At 45.0% G+C, this 13,639-nt stretch overlaps 2 protein-coding genes across 2 annotated transcripts; one reads left to right on the forward strand and one right to left on the reverse strand.

Annotated features, from left to right (window-relative positions):
- The first annotated feature begins 858 nt into the window (after positions 1-858).
- On the forward strand, positions 859-3,825 carry LOC136511128 (serine/threonine-protein kinase SAPK10-like). The gene is made up of 8 exons (XM_066505341.1): positions 859-1,415; positions 1,514-1,690; positions 1,819-1,872; positions 2,002-2,094; positions 2,456-2,548; positions 2,764-2,868; positions 2,952-3,050; positions 3,131-3,825. Exons 1-8 carry the CDS (start codon positions 1,239-1,241, stop codon positions 3,419-3,421), a joined length of 1,089 nt encoding a protein of 362 aa, XP_066361438.1. The 5' UTR covers positions 859-1,238; the 3' UTR covers positions 3,422-3,825.
- A 363-nt stretch (positions 3,826-4,188) lies between these two features.
- Positions 4,189-6,317, reverse strand: LOC136482784 (serpin-ZXA-like). Its single transcript, XM_066479988.1, has 2 exons — positions 5,824-6,317; positions 4,189-5,207 (listed from the first exon to the last, which is right to left on the reverse strand). The coding sequence occupies exons 1-2, from the start codon at positions 6,295-6,297 to the stop codon at positions 4,428-4,430; spliced, it is 1,254 nt and encodes a 417-aa protein (XP_066336085.1). The 5' UTR covers positions 6,298-6,317; the 3' UTR covers positions 4,189-4,427.
- Positions 6,318-13,639: the final 7,322 nt, after the last annotated feature.

Below are 13,639 nucleotides of genomic sequence, written 5' to 3' on the forward strand. Positions count from 1 at the left end.
ACGAGCAGGATGGCATGGCAACCGCAGCAGCCCGCACCGTCTTCGTGCTTCGTCTCTCTCGCCTGGGCAGCTGGGCATGCCCGGCAACGGGATACATACGTCGGCTATCGTGGGAATGTTCTCTTTCTCGCTACAGAGAACTCGTTCAGTTAGGGTCTCTGTTAATTGTCTTAGGTATAGATTTTTATCCACTCCATACTCGTTGGGCATCGGTCGGGTAACAGATACTCAACAGGTATTGTATATCAAGGACACTTGGGGTCGTAGCTTTGCAATCGGAGATATTTCTTCTTCACCCGGGTATAAGTGTCGGAGTCTCGAAGATGCCGAGGAGAAGGAGCGAGGTTGCGAGGAGGACGAGCAAAGATGACAGAGAGACCGAACTGAGGAAACAAGGGGCACGAGCGCTCGTGAGGTAGACGTGCTTATGCTGCAGACGGAGATGGTGATGAAAAATTGAACTAGGGTTCCTAGAATATACAAACTATATATATGATTGTTCAGATTTAAGCCAAAATACCTATGTTGAGCTTCTCTGGGCTTAATACTCGCGTGATAGTTTAAATAGTCGGGTTCCTCAATGGGTAACAGGAACGGATAAACAGGGAACGTTTCCATACCCACTATACCCGTCGAGAATGAATTATTATCCATTTAGATACCCACAAGTAAAAATATAATTCTATTTTCATCTTTTTACGGATTAAATACCCATTGGATAGAGGCCCGTTGCCATCTTTAGGCACGCCGCGACCCGCTAGGGAGGGAAAGGGACAGGGGAAGAGAGAAACCGAAGAAAACCATTTCTTTTCTCTTGCTTAGTGAAACAACACAGACCAGTGGGAGAGGGAGAGAGAAGGAGATGACGATAAACAATACAGGAAAAAAAAGGCAGCGAGCGAGGCGGGGAAAAAAAGGGCGAGGTGATAGAGAGAGAAGGCGAGGGAGGGATCACGAGGTGTGCTTCCTCCTCCGCTCCCCCCAATCGGGCCCAACCAAATCCGCCAGCGCCGCCTCCTTTATACTCCCTCCCACCTCTTTCCCCGGAGCTAAAAGGGAGGAGGGAGAGCCTCGCTTCGCTTCTTGGATCGCGGGGGGGTCACGGGACGCGCGCCGCGGGCCGGTACGCTAGCTGCTGCTGGTGGACTGCTCGCCTCGACCCTTGCTTGGCCTACCAGCTGCTGCTGTGCTGCTTTGGCTGGCGCCGGCGAGAGAGAGAGAGGCGGAGGACGACGACGATGGACCGGGCGGCGCTCACCGTGGGGCCGGGGATGGACATGCCCATAATGCACGACGGCGACCGCTACGAGCTCGTCCGCGACATCGGCTCCGGCAACTTCGGCGTCGCGCGCCTCATGCGCAACCGCGCCGACGGCCAGCTCGTCGCCGTCAAGTACATCGAGCGAGGCGAGAAGGTTGGTTTTCGCTAGTACTTGCTACCGTGCCTTGCTCTCGTCTCGTCTGCCTGCCTGCCTCTCCAACACCAACATCATCAACCACCCACCCACTGCAGATTGACGAGAACGTGCAGCGGGAGATCATCAACCACCGCTCCCTGCGCCACCCCAACATCATCCGCTTCAAGGAGGTCATCCTCACCCCGACGCACCTCGCCATCGTCATGGAGTACGCCTCCGGCGGGGAGCTCTTCGAGCGCATCTGCAACGCCGGCAGATTCAGCGAGGACGAGGTCCATGTCTTTCATCTTCTCTCGCTATCAACCCTGCTTGTTGCTCGTGCTGTCTTCTGTACTATTTGCCACTCATGTCCTGTACAAACACAGTTGACTAACTAATCAACTGTCAAAGCTCCTTTCAGGCTCGTTTCTTTTTCCAGCAACTCATATCAGGGGTCAGCTACTGCCATTCCATGGTACTACTACTCTTTATTTTCTTTTCCTTCCAGTATTATTACCAAATATAGCATGTGGATCGTCAATCTTTACTGCTCTGGTCTGGTCTGATTAAAATTGCTCTGTTTTCTGCCTACCTCTTTGTCAAGCAAGTATGCCATCGTGACTTGAAGCTAGAGAATACCCTGTTGGACGGGAGCACCACTCCTCGCCTCAAGATATGTGATTTCGGCTACTCAAAGGTACTGCTACATGCTCACTTTGTTTATTTACGAATTTAGCGGGGAAATGAAATGCAGTTCTACATGCTCACTTTGTTTATTTACGAATTTAGTGGGGAAATGAAATGCAGTTGCAGTTAACAGGGCACTCTTTACCCTCTTAGTATACCAAATGAGGAGTAAGATTATTGATAACTGTAATTAGCACCCCATGACATAGTCAAGAAAAAATTAACTGAAATCATCTTCTTATAATTTAGTAGATATTGTTATCAGGTGCCTTTCAAAAGAAAAAGAAAAATAAAAATAAAAAATTGGTCATCTTGTGGGAAATTTGTCTCCTTAAACTGTTGCTCTGCTTATAACTCTTTTTGCATTGTAGTCATCAGTTCTACACTCTCAGCCCAAATCTACAGTGGGGACTCCTGCATACATTGCTCCTGAGGTTCTTCTGAAGAAGGAATACGATGGAAAGGTATTATGCTATTGTCATTGATGATTCTACACTTTCCATACTGTTTCTATTCAACACACAAAAAAATGTGTGCTATTGTTCTCCACTTGAGCAACATGTTTGTGTGGTAAAGCATTTATACATGCATAGTGTGTAGCCATGTAGTATAGTAGGGAACTATATGTTGGAAGGCAAGAATGCTAAATCAGTCACTAACTCTTTGTTACTGATTCAAGGTTGCTGATGTGTGGTCATGTGGAGTAACCCTTTATGTGATGCTGGTTGGTGCATATCCATTTGAGGACCCAGATGAGCCTAAGAATTTCAGGAAGACAATTCAGGTTTCCTTTGCAGACGTATTTACATCAGCGTTTCTGAATTGGCTGCCCATTTTGATCAAACACTGACAAGATTTGTTTTGCAGAGGATATTGGGTGTGCAGTACTCGATTCCAGACTATGTCCACATATCTCCAGAATGCCAAGATCTTATTTATAGGATTTTTGTCGCCAACCCAGCCACTGTGAGTACTTTCAGCTTCTAGTGTTTCATTAGTTTCTGCACATGTCTGCTTTGAGCACATCACTGACATTCCATATACAGAGGATCACCATCCCTGAGATAAGAAACCATCCTTGGTTCTTGAAGAACCTCCCAGCTGACCTAATGGATGACAGCACAATGAGCAAGCAGTATGAGGAGCCTGAACAACCGATGCAGAGCATGGATGACATCATGCAGATCCTGGCCGAGGCGACCATTCCAGCAGCTGGTTCGCGTGGACTCAACCAGTTCCTGAACGATGGCCTTGACCTCGAGGATGACATGGAGGACCTAGACTCAGATGCCGATCTTGACCTGGAAAGCAGTGGGGAGATCTTGTATGCTATGTGACAGCATCGAATACTCAGCAACGAGGCAATGTGTATCATCAGCTGCGCTCAGATGGTTTTGTTGCGTTGCAGGTTACCAAGATAAATAGTGGGACGAAAAGGGGTGTGTGCTGCTGGTTGTTGTATTGGACTTGCAGGTATCTGCCGCTGATGCTGCTCACGCGGTCATGCCGTGATGCCCCTTTTTATCACCCTGTTGTGTTTTGCTGTTGTTTGGTGCACCTCCAGTGTTTTACAACAGTTTGCTACTGCTAGAAGCCTAGAACCTCGTTCATCTGAGAAGACCCTTTGTTTCTGCATCCCCAACTAAGGGACAGCGATGTACTTGTATTATTACACTGTGTTTGTATCATATATGTATTTGGTGTAGGAAAATAAAGAAACTCCATTGCCCGTTCTCTTTTCCATCTTTATTTCATCCGTATCTCATCTCACGATTTTTTGGGAACCCACCGAAGATCTTTCTCAATTTTTGTGTCTTTTGACTTCTGTATCTCATCAAGGTTGAATCACAAAGGCACTATCTTTGAAACGACTGCCACTTATTTAAATGTTTATTATAGATTTAGTGGTTGTATGCTTTCATAGTTGGTATAAAGAATGGAATATTGTAATCCAACTAAGATAAAAAAAAATCTTTTTCTACCATCACCTTCCGGTATATCTTTATTCACCTTCAGTGAATTTTGCTGAGCAGCTCCTGTACCTGGCATAATAGAAGATTCACATACGAAATACAAAAGAAAAAAGATGGTAAACTGGACCAGATGAGCTTCTGTACCTTATATTTCATCAAAGAGCTTAAACCAACATGCCTCATCTGAATAGTAAACAGGCACCATGCATGTATATTGATTATTACAGTGTATCATTGCACAACCTTACATACATACATCGATCAAGCCACTTATTTATGCATACACACGATCAAACGTCAGTATGTCACAGTGTTGTACACAGCCTGCAACGGATGGGGTGGCACCAAGGCAGCAGTTCAGAACTATGGTCTATGGAGCAAGCAGGGGGTTCACCACATGACCGACGAACAGCAGCGCACCAGTTGTGTCTTCACGAATCAGGAACAGGAAAGGGTGATCCGCGATGAAATCCGTGGGCATCCTGTATGAACAGGGCATAAACACTGCAGCAGATGCGGCGGCGGCCTCTGTTCCTTCCTCGTTTACTTCGACAAAGGACTTGTGGAAAATGGATGAAACACACAGGTTCTGTCCTGCTGGCAAATGAACCAACTCTGACAGATCTGCTTGTGAGCTAAATGGTAGCTCAAGCCCCAATCCTTTTAGCAAATCGGTTGCTTCGAACCCAAAGGAAACCTTGAACTTGGGGACTTTGAACTGCCCAACCGGAACCTTCCTCGTCGGGACATGCTCCTCCATGAACTCGGGCTCAGAGCTCAATTTTTCAGCCAAGCTCCAGAGTCCATCTCGTGCTTCTGGAAGAAGTATGTACATGGAGAACTGCCTCTTATCCTCACCTCGTTGGTAAGGGAGCTTAAGCACCTTAAAGTTGTCATAAGACGCAATATATTGATCCTTTCTGCTGGACATGAAAGGTGCTTGAACTGAGCCCCCATCAAGGTGGTGGAACTCACCGTCTTTTGTCTGAGATGCGTCGAACTTTTCAGTCCAAGCTCCTTTGAAATAGAGTGCATTGCCAAGAACCAGCCTGGTGGTCTGATCAACAGATCCCGGTGGCAGCAGCTCTTTGATTAGACCTGAGGTCACTTTCTCTACCCAGGAGTTCACTTCACCAGCAACTTGTGCTGCCTGGCAAAAAAGAGAAAAAAAATACAGATCTAAATTACAGTTTATATTATACACTGTGTAACAGATCAAGGCACATCAACTAACGGGTACAAATATCAAATCACAAAGCAACAAATGCATAGTCTGATGAGATAAGATATGCATCAGAAAGCATGCATCATATTGGCACCAAAAGAAACTAATGATACTTCCATAGTTCAAGAAAACCATAATGATCATATTACTCAACAGTGACCACAAAATTTTTTAATACAATAGTGACATAAAACTTGCAGTGTTTATTCTATAGTAAAAGTCCGAACTTGACAAAATATTTTTCAGTCCAAATTCACATACAAGAAGTAAAATTTCTGAAAGAGACACCTATGTAGGACAGTAGGAGTAGTATGTAACTGCACCGTTTAACTCTTCAATACAGAGACATGCTAAATAATACTCCCAGTGTCAACTAAGGATTTTCTACGGTCTCAACTGTAGGTATTATAGATTAAACAGAAATGAACCAATTCCTAGCATGATTGTAGAAATTGCAATGTTTTTTGCTTTAAATTACAGCAAACATACATATAACAGTCCCTAATAACTATGCCAGTTGTTTGCAAGCAAGAGAGTAAACCTTTTCCCTGAAGTCAACAGAGTGCGTCTCGGCCTTGTACTTTCCGACGGCGACATCCTCGAAGGCCGACTTCAGCTTCAGCGACGCGTCGACGAAGACAGCGTCGGCGAAGGTGACCCGCGGGCCGCCGGCTCCGGACCCGTCAGCGAGCACGAGCTGCACCACCTGCTCAGAGAGCGCGTGCAGGATCTCGGCTGCGACCGGCTGATCGCCTCCGCCGAGCGCCGTGAGCAGCTGATCGCGCGTGGCGTGGCCTGCGCCGGCGGCGAGGAGGCTGAGCACGACGTGGAGGGAGAGCGGGGAGAAGGCGGTGTTTCTGGCGGGGGCGGCGGTGTTCGAGGAGAGCGCGGCGGTGAGGCGGAGCGCGAAGCGTGTCTGGCCAGCGATGGAGCGGCGGATGTCGGCGCTGGCCATGGTCGGTCGGGGCCGGGGTGGTGGTTTCTTGACAGATCTAGTCGATTTGCTGTTGAACATGATGAACTAGAATAAGCAGAGAGTGAGAGATAGGGTAGAGATGCTGGTATTGAACCTGAGCCTTCGGATGAAGTTGTAGTTGAGCTGGCCATCGCTGATTCGTTGATGGAGGCAGCACACGAGCAGCGACGGGTGGAGTAGAGGTTGCACGGATGTCGATGCAGTGTAGACGGGGGCGTAGCAGTGACGACGGCGAGAGTCAGCGGAGCTTTCCGTCGCTGGCTGCGCGCCCTGTTAGATCGGTCTAGGGTTTGTCGGTGGGGTTTGCGGCTCACGGCGAACCTCGTGCTTTGAGCCGCTGGCCCCCACCTTTTTATATAGCGCAGTGCGACGGGGGCCCACCAACCATGTAGGGTTGGGCGCCCCCGATCAGGGCGCGTGACTAAGGCCCAATAGGCCGTTGGGCTTATTGGTTTGGAGATCAATCTAACATTCTCCCCCTTGATCTCACTATTACTTTTATTTTTAAACTTTAAACTTTAATCCTTTTATCCTTACTCATTTCTTCACAGATGATGCATAGAGTATGTCTCATCGTCATGGTCAATCACCGATAGATTTAACAGCTACAATGCACGTCTCTGATCTGAAATAGTTACTTTAACTTTTGGGCTCTTTATAGTCCAGGAATCATAGGCTTTCCCTTAAACCCATACCGGCTACATGTTCTCTAAACACGTTGGGTGGTAAGCCTTTTGTAAGCGGATCCGCGAGCATCTTTTCGGTATTTATATGCTCAAGACTTATCATTTGATCCCGGATTTTATCCTTCACAACATAATACTTTATGTCAATGTGTTTGGCAGCACCACTTGATCTATTGTTGTGAGCATACTGTACTGCTGGATTATTATCGCAGTATAACTTCAGTGGTTTATTGATGTCGTCAACCACCTTCAAATCGGGTATGAACTTCTTTAGCTAGTTCACCTGTCCCGTTGCCTCATAACATGCTACAAACTCGCCATACATTATGGACGATGTAGTGACGGTTTGCTTTAAGCTTTTCTATGAAATAGCTCTCCCTGCGAGAGTGAACACATATCCAGACGTGGATTTTTTATTATCTCCCGCATAATCAGAATCTGAATATCCCACTATATGGAGTGAATCAGATCTTCTATACGTCATCATGAGGCTTTTCGTTCCTTGCAAATAACGCAAGACTTTCTTTACCAATTTCTAGTGTTCTATTCCAGGATTGCTCTGGAATCTGCCAAGTAACCCGGTAACAAATGCCAAGTCAGGACGCGTACACACTTGAGCATATTGCAAGCTTTCGATAGCTGAAGCATATGAAACCACTTTCATTTGATCAATCTCATATTGGTTCCTAGAGCATTGAAAATCCTCATATCTGTCGTCCTTGACTATAGAAGCGGATGAGGGACTATATTTGTGCATACTGAATTTCTTTAAGACTTTTTCTATGTATGCCTTTTGTGACAGTCCTAATACCCCTTTACTTCTATCTCGGTGAATCTCGATCCCTAGAACGAACGAAGCTTCACCAAGATCTTTCATATCAAATTTTGAGGACAAAAACTTCTTTGTCTCCAGTAGTAGACTGACATCACTACTAGCAAGTAAGATATCATCCACATACAGGACAAGGAAGATAAACTTTCCAATCTTAAACTTTGTGTAGACACAATTGTCCTCAACATTATCTTTAAACCCAAAATTCTTTATTGTCTGATCAAACTTCAAGTATCACTGTCTTGAAGTTTGTTTTAATCCATAAATAGATTTCTTTAGGCGGCATCCCAAACGTTCTTTTTCTTCCATGACAAAACCTTTCGGTTGTACCATGTAAACATTTTCCTCTAAATCTCCGTTGAGAAATGCCGTCTTTACATCCATCTGATGTAATTCCAAATCGTAATGTGCCACTAATGCCATTATGATTCTGAAGGAATCCTTACATGAGACTGGAGAAAAGGTCTCATTGTAATCAATCTCTTCTCTTTATGTAAAGCCTTTTGCCAGAAGTCAGGCTTTATATCTCTCTATATTTCTTTGAGAGTCAAGTTTTATTTTGTAGACCCATTTACAACCTACTATTTTGGCTTCTTTAGGAATTATCTCCAAATCCCAAACTTTATTTGCATTCATTGATCTCATTTAATCTTCCATGGCCTCAAGCCACTTTGATGAATGATCACTTTTTATGGCTTCTTCAAATGAGGTGGGATCATCCTTCATTTGAAATTCTTCAGTGTTGTACACTTCATAATCAGCAGAAATAGCTGATTTTCTAACTCTTTGAGACTTTCTAGGGACCTCCTCATTTGGCACATTTTCTGTTTGAGACTGTTGTTGCTTCCCCTCATGTGTGGCAATAGGTTCTATAGGATCCTGAGGCACATGTTCCTCATCATTATTCATTGTTGCCACAGGCGGGATAACAACAGGTGCTGGTACTACAGTGTCTTGTACTATCGGTGCAGCAACAGTAGGTAGTGAGAAAAACAGCTTATGAATTATTGAAGTGGGTGCATACACCCGCTTCTCTTCGAGGTCAATTTCTCGAGCTACCATGTCCCCCTAATTATTTTATCCTCTAGGAAGACAGCATGTCTCGTTTCCATAAACTTTGTATGTCTGTTAGGACAGTAGAAACGAAAACCTTTTAACTTTTCTGGGTAGCCAATGAAATGGCAACTCACTGTTTTGGGATCTAGCTTCCCAATGTTTAGGTTAAAAACTTTAGCCTCAGCAGGGCTCCCTCACACACGCAAGTGGTTAAGTGAGGGTACTCTTCCTGTCCACAACTCATACGGTGTTTTGGGCACCGACTTACTTGGTACTCTATTGAGAATACGAATGGCGGTTTTTAACGCCTCCATCCACGGACTCATGGGTAAAGTGGAGTAACTTATCATACTACGCACCATATCCATCAGGGTACGGTTACGCCTTTCAGCTACTCCATTCTGTTGAGGTTCGCCCGATGTTGAATACTGGGCGACTATACCATTCTCCTGTAAGAACCTTGCAAAAGATCTAGGAACTTGTCCATATGGGGTATACCGACCGTAGTACTCTCTCCCACGGTCAGACCTAACTATCTTAATCTTTAAATCATGCTGATTTTCAACTTCTGCTTTAAATATTTTGAATTTATCCAACGTTTCTGTTCTTTCTTTAATTGGATAAATGTAGCCAAACCGAGAGTAATCGTCTGTGAATATTATGAATGAATCATAACCATCCACACTTTTCACAGGAAAAGGACCACATATGTCTATGCGAATAATCTGTAGAATTCCTGCGCTTCGTTTGGCATCTTTCTTAATTTTCTTTACATACTTTCCTTTTATGCAATCTCTACATTGTTCTAAATCTGAGAGCTCTAATGGAGGAAGAATATTATTCTTAACTAGTCTTTCTATTCTTTCCCTCGAAATATGGCCTAAACGACAGTGCCATAATTTCGACAACACATCGTGAGCTCTCTTTCATTTTCTGTTTCCATTGTTCAATGAGGATACATTTTCATTCACATCACATACAGAATTCACATTTTCATAAAGTGATAACAAATAAAGCTCGTCTTGTCGGAAGGCAAGACCAACACATTTATTATTAAACAATATCTGACATTTACCATTTTTAAAATGGCAATCATAACCATCATGGTCCAACTTTGATACACTAATCAGGTTTCTTTGCAAAGAAGATACATAAAGAACATCTCTAAGAAAAAGTATAAAGCCATCTGGAAGCTCTAGAGGAAGATCTCCAACGGCCTCAACATCTGCTTGTACTCCATTTGCGACTTTGATGAAACTTTCGCTTTTTTGCAAAGTTCTCATCGAACGGAATCTCTGTAATAAATTAGCAACATGAATAGTTGCACCTGAATCAATCCACCAAGTAGATTTTAAAAACTTTACATACAAGGATTCATTTACGAATGTAATAATGTTCTCACCTTTATTCTTCATTATCATCTTTAGGAAATCGGGACAATTCTTCTTATAATGTCTCGTCTTTCTATAATGGAGACACTGGTCTTTTTCTACTAGGAACTGCTTGTTTTGAGACTGTTGCATGGGACCCTTTCCAGATGACTTAGAGGAAGAGCTGTTATTATAGTTCTTTTTTCTTATCTTTTAGGTAGTTGACATTACCACTCTGTGAAACTTTTATCCTTTCCTCCTCCTGCACACACATGGCTATGAGCTTTTCTAAATCTCATTTTTCAGGCTGTATGTTGTAATTAACAACAAAGGTGTCAAATTCTTTGGACAAGGAAGCAAAAATCAAATGAATAAGAAACTCATCCTTGAGTACCAAATCTATTGGTTTGAGCTTAGATGCCAGATTGCTCGTTCTCAGTATGTGCTCTCTAATGCCACTGCCGCCACCAGAGTATCTTTCTGTAACCAGCTGCTTGATCAGCTGGGTTGCATATGTCTTTGAAGAGCCAGTGAACTGACTCTTTATTCTTTCTAGGTACTCTGTGACCGTGTTACAGTCTGGAATTGAGCCCACAATAGCAGGCTCAATCGTGTTCTTTATCACTGCTAAACACTTCTTGTTGGCAGTGATCCATTTCCTATGCTCAAGGTCATAGGACATCTTTACGGGAGCAAAATCCCGCTCTCTGTTCTGCCATACAGCATCAGTCTCATCTGTCTCCCTCACCGGTGCCACAGGTTCTCTAGGACACGATGTGGTGACAACCCAGTCCACCTCAGCGAGGATAAAAGCCAGGTCTATCTTTTTCTTCCACTTAATATAGTTATCACCTTTTAGAGTGGGGATCTCTTTGATACAACTCATCAAGTTGTATCCTCCTGAAAACACAATTCAAATAGTGTGAGAACAGAAATAACAACAATAATTGCATGCCTTAGTTTAACGTTGGTTAAAATTAAAACATACAATTATTTTATACATTAAATCTACATCACCATTGGGCAGAAATAGAAATAATGCATAATCATTAAAATTATAATATTGCTATTAACAACGTTGGTCAGAAAATAACAATATCATAATCAACTCATATTTATCTCTTGGCTCTTAAAATCGAATTCTCCCGTTGGTTCGAATTTAATTAAAAGTCCATAATTACTTTAAATACGCAGCGGAAACATTTAAATATGCCCATAATTATTTTTCCAGAAACTCTTAAATATTGCACTGTTCTCTTAACAAAATTGTCGTTGGACAAAAATTACACAAAGATTTGCATCCACTTCCAATTGAAATTCATCAAATATATATATTTCTGGAAAAAGAAAAAGAAAACATGAGCTGTTTCTATTCATTAGGCCATTTCGGCCCAACCAGCACATGCGCGGCCTAGCAGCGCGCAGCCACAGCGCGGCCCACGGCCTGCTCGGCGGCACGCGCGCGCTCTCTCTCCGCGCCCAGGCCGCAACCTGGGCCTGGGCCGCGAAACCGTTCGCCCGCCTAGGCCTAAAGCCGGTCCGGCAAACCCTGATCGCTAGATCGGATCGGACGACTGTCCGGCCATTTCGCCCGAACAAAACCCCTCGCCGGCCGCCTCTCCCTGAACCCTAGCTGCATTTCCTCTTTCTCCTCTCCTCTCCCACGACGACGCTAGTGAAGACGAAGGGAGCGCGCGGCCACCTCGTCACCGGAGAAGAAGAGAGGACGACACCGGTGCCAAGCCCCTCGCCGGTGCGCGCGCTCGCCCATGGCAGAGCGCGCCGCCGTCGAGCGGCTTTGGACCGCTGCCCTGAGCCACGGTGAAAGCTCTAGTTTAGTTTTGGTGAATTGATGAAACCCTAAGTGCTAACCTAGTTTATCAAGTGCTCATGACATAGGTAGCACACTTCAAGTAGAAGAAGCTAATGAAGATCATAGCATGACAATGGTGATGGCATGGCGATGATCAAGGGCTTAAACTTGAAATGAAGAAAGAGAAAAACAAAAAGCTCAAGGCAAAGGTATAAACCATAGGAGCTATTTTGTTTTAGTGATCAAGACACTTAGAGAGTGTGATCACATTTAGGTTTGATAGCCGTACTATAAAGAGGGGTGAAACTCGTATCGGAATGCGGTTATCAAAGTGCCACTAGATGCTCTAACTTATTGCATATGCATTTAGGATCTAGTGGAGTGCTAACACCCTTAAAAATATTTGTGAAAATATGCTAACACATGTGCACAAGGTGTTTGCAGGGTTGAGATGGGTTTGGGTCCCTCTCTCCCTCCCGCCGAGCTTGCGAGGCGGGATTCGGCGCTTTCGGGAAAATGAAATGTTTATTTTCTATTGCGCCGGATGCAAAATTCTTGATGATTGGCACATTTGAGTAAGGGTGAAGAAGTTAGAGTTGAAATGGAGTTGGTCGAAATGATGCTGGCGTCGGTCTACTGACCGGACGCTGGGTCACTCAGCGACCGGACGCTGAAAGGCTGCGTCCGGTCGAGCTGTCAGACGACATAGTAGGCTAGGGTTGAGCACCGGACGCTGGCTGCGTCCGGTCAAGGTGGACCGGACGCGTCCGGTCGAAAAAACATGCCTCGGGGAGCTTACTGGAAACGACCGGACGCTGGGGCTTCAGCGTCCGGTTAGTTTTGATCGGAGCGTCCGGTCAGCTTCGTAGCCGTTGGAATCTGACGAACTGTGTTTGAAGCTGGTGACGCGTGGCGTCCATCGGGCGACCGGACGCTGAGGGCCAGCGTCCGGTCAGTTTGACCGGAGCGTCCGGTCAGAGCGCGTTTTGCCCAGTGAAGGGGTATAACGGCTCTATTTGATGGGGGCTCTATTTATAGCCCCATGGCCGGCTGTGGCTCACATCTTTGGCCATTTTCATTGACATAGCAACCTTGTGAGCTAAGTCAAAGCCCTCCCACTCATCTACATCATTGATTCATCATCATAGTGAGATTGGGAGTGATCTTTGCATTGCTTGAGTGATTGCATCTAGAGGCACTTAGTGATCGTGGTTCGCTGCGGATTTCGCTTGTTACTCTTGGTGGTTGCCGCCACCTAGACGGCTTGGAGCAGCGAGGATCGTCGAGCGGAGGTGGTGATTGTCTCCGGCTCCGATCGTGGTGATTGTGAGGGGTTCTTGACCTTTCCCCGGTGGAGCGCCAAAAGGTACTCTAGTGGATTGCTCGTGGCTTGTGTGATCCTCATCTTGTGTTGGTTGTGCGGCACCCTATTGAGGGTTTGGCGTGTGAAGCCAATTAGCGCGTGAACCTCCAAGTGAGTGAATCGCCACAACGAGGACTAGCTTGCCGGCAAGCAAGTGAACCTCGGTAAAAAATCATTGTCTTCATCATTGATTCCGAGGTGATTGGTCTTTATTGTTATTCATCTTTGTGATTGATTGGTTCTTCATCTACATGGCGGTAT

This window comes from Miscanthus floridulus, chromosome 1, assembly GCF_019320115.1.
Source record: "Miscanthus floridulus cultivar M001 chromosome 1, ASM1932011v1, whole genome shotgun sequence".
Classification (NCBI taxonomy): Eukaryota; Viridiplantae; Streptophyta; class Magnoliopsida; order Poales; family Poaceae; genus Miscanthus; species Miscanthus floridulus.

Bases quoted from the DNA above. Each gene is read 5' to 3' on its own strand.
- LOC136511128 (XM_066505341.1), top strand. From the start codon at position 1,239: ATGGACCGGGCGGCGCTCACCGTGGGGCCGGGGATGGACATGCCCATA. The intron at 1,873-2,001 runs GTACTACTACTC...CTCTTTGTCAAG, and splicing joins TCAGCTACTGCCATTCCATG to CAAGTATGCCATCGTGACTT. The intron at 2,869-2,951 runs GTTTCCTTTGCA...TTTGTTTTGCAG, and splicing joins ATTTCAGGAAGACAATTCAG to AGGATATTGGGTGTGCAGTA.
- LOC136482784 (XM_066479988.1), bottom strand. From the start codon at position 6,297: ATGTTCAACAGCAAATCGACTAGATCTGTCAAGAAACCACCACCCCGG. The intron at 5,208-5,823 runs GTTTACTCTCTT...CTTTTTTGCCAG, and splicing joins CTGTTGACTTCAGGGAAAAG to GCAGCACAAGTTGCTGGTGA.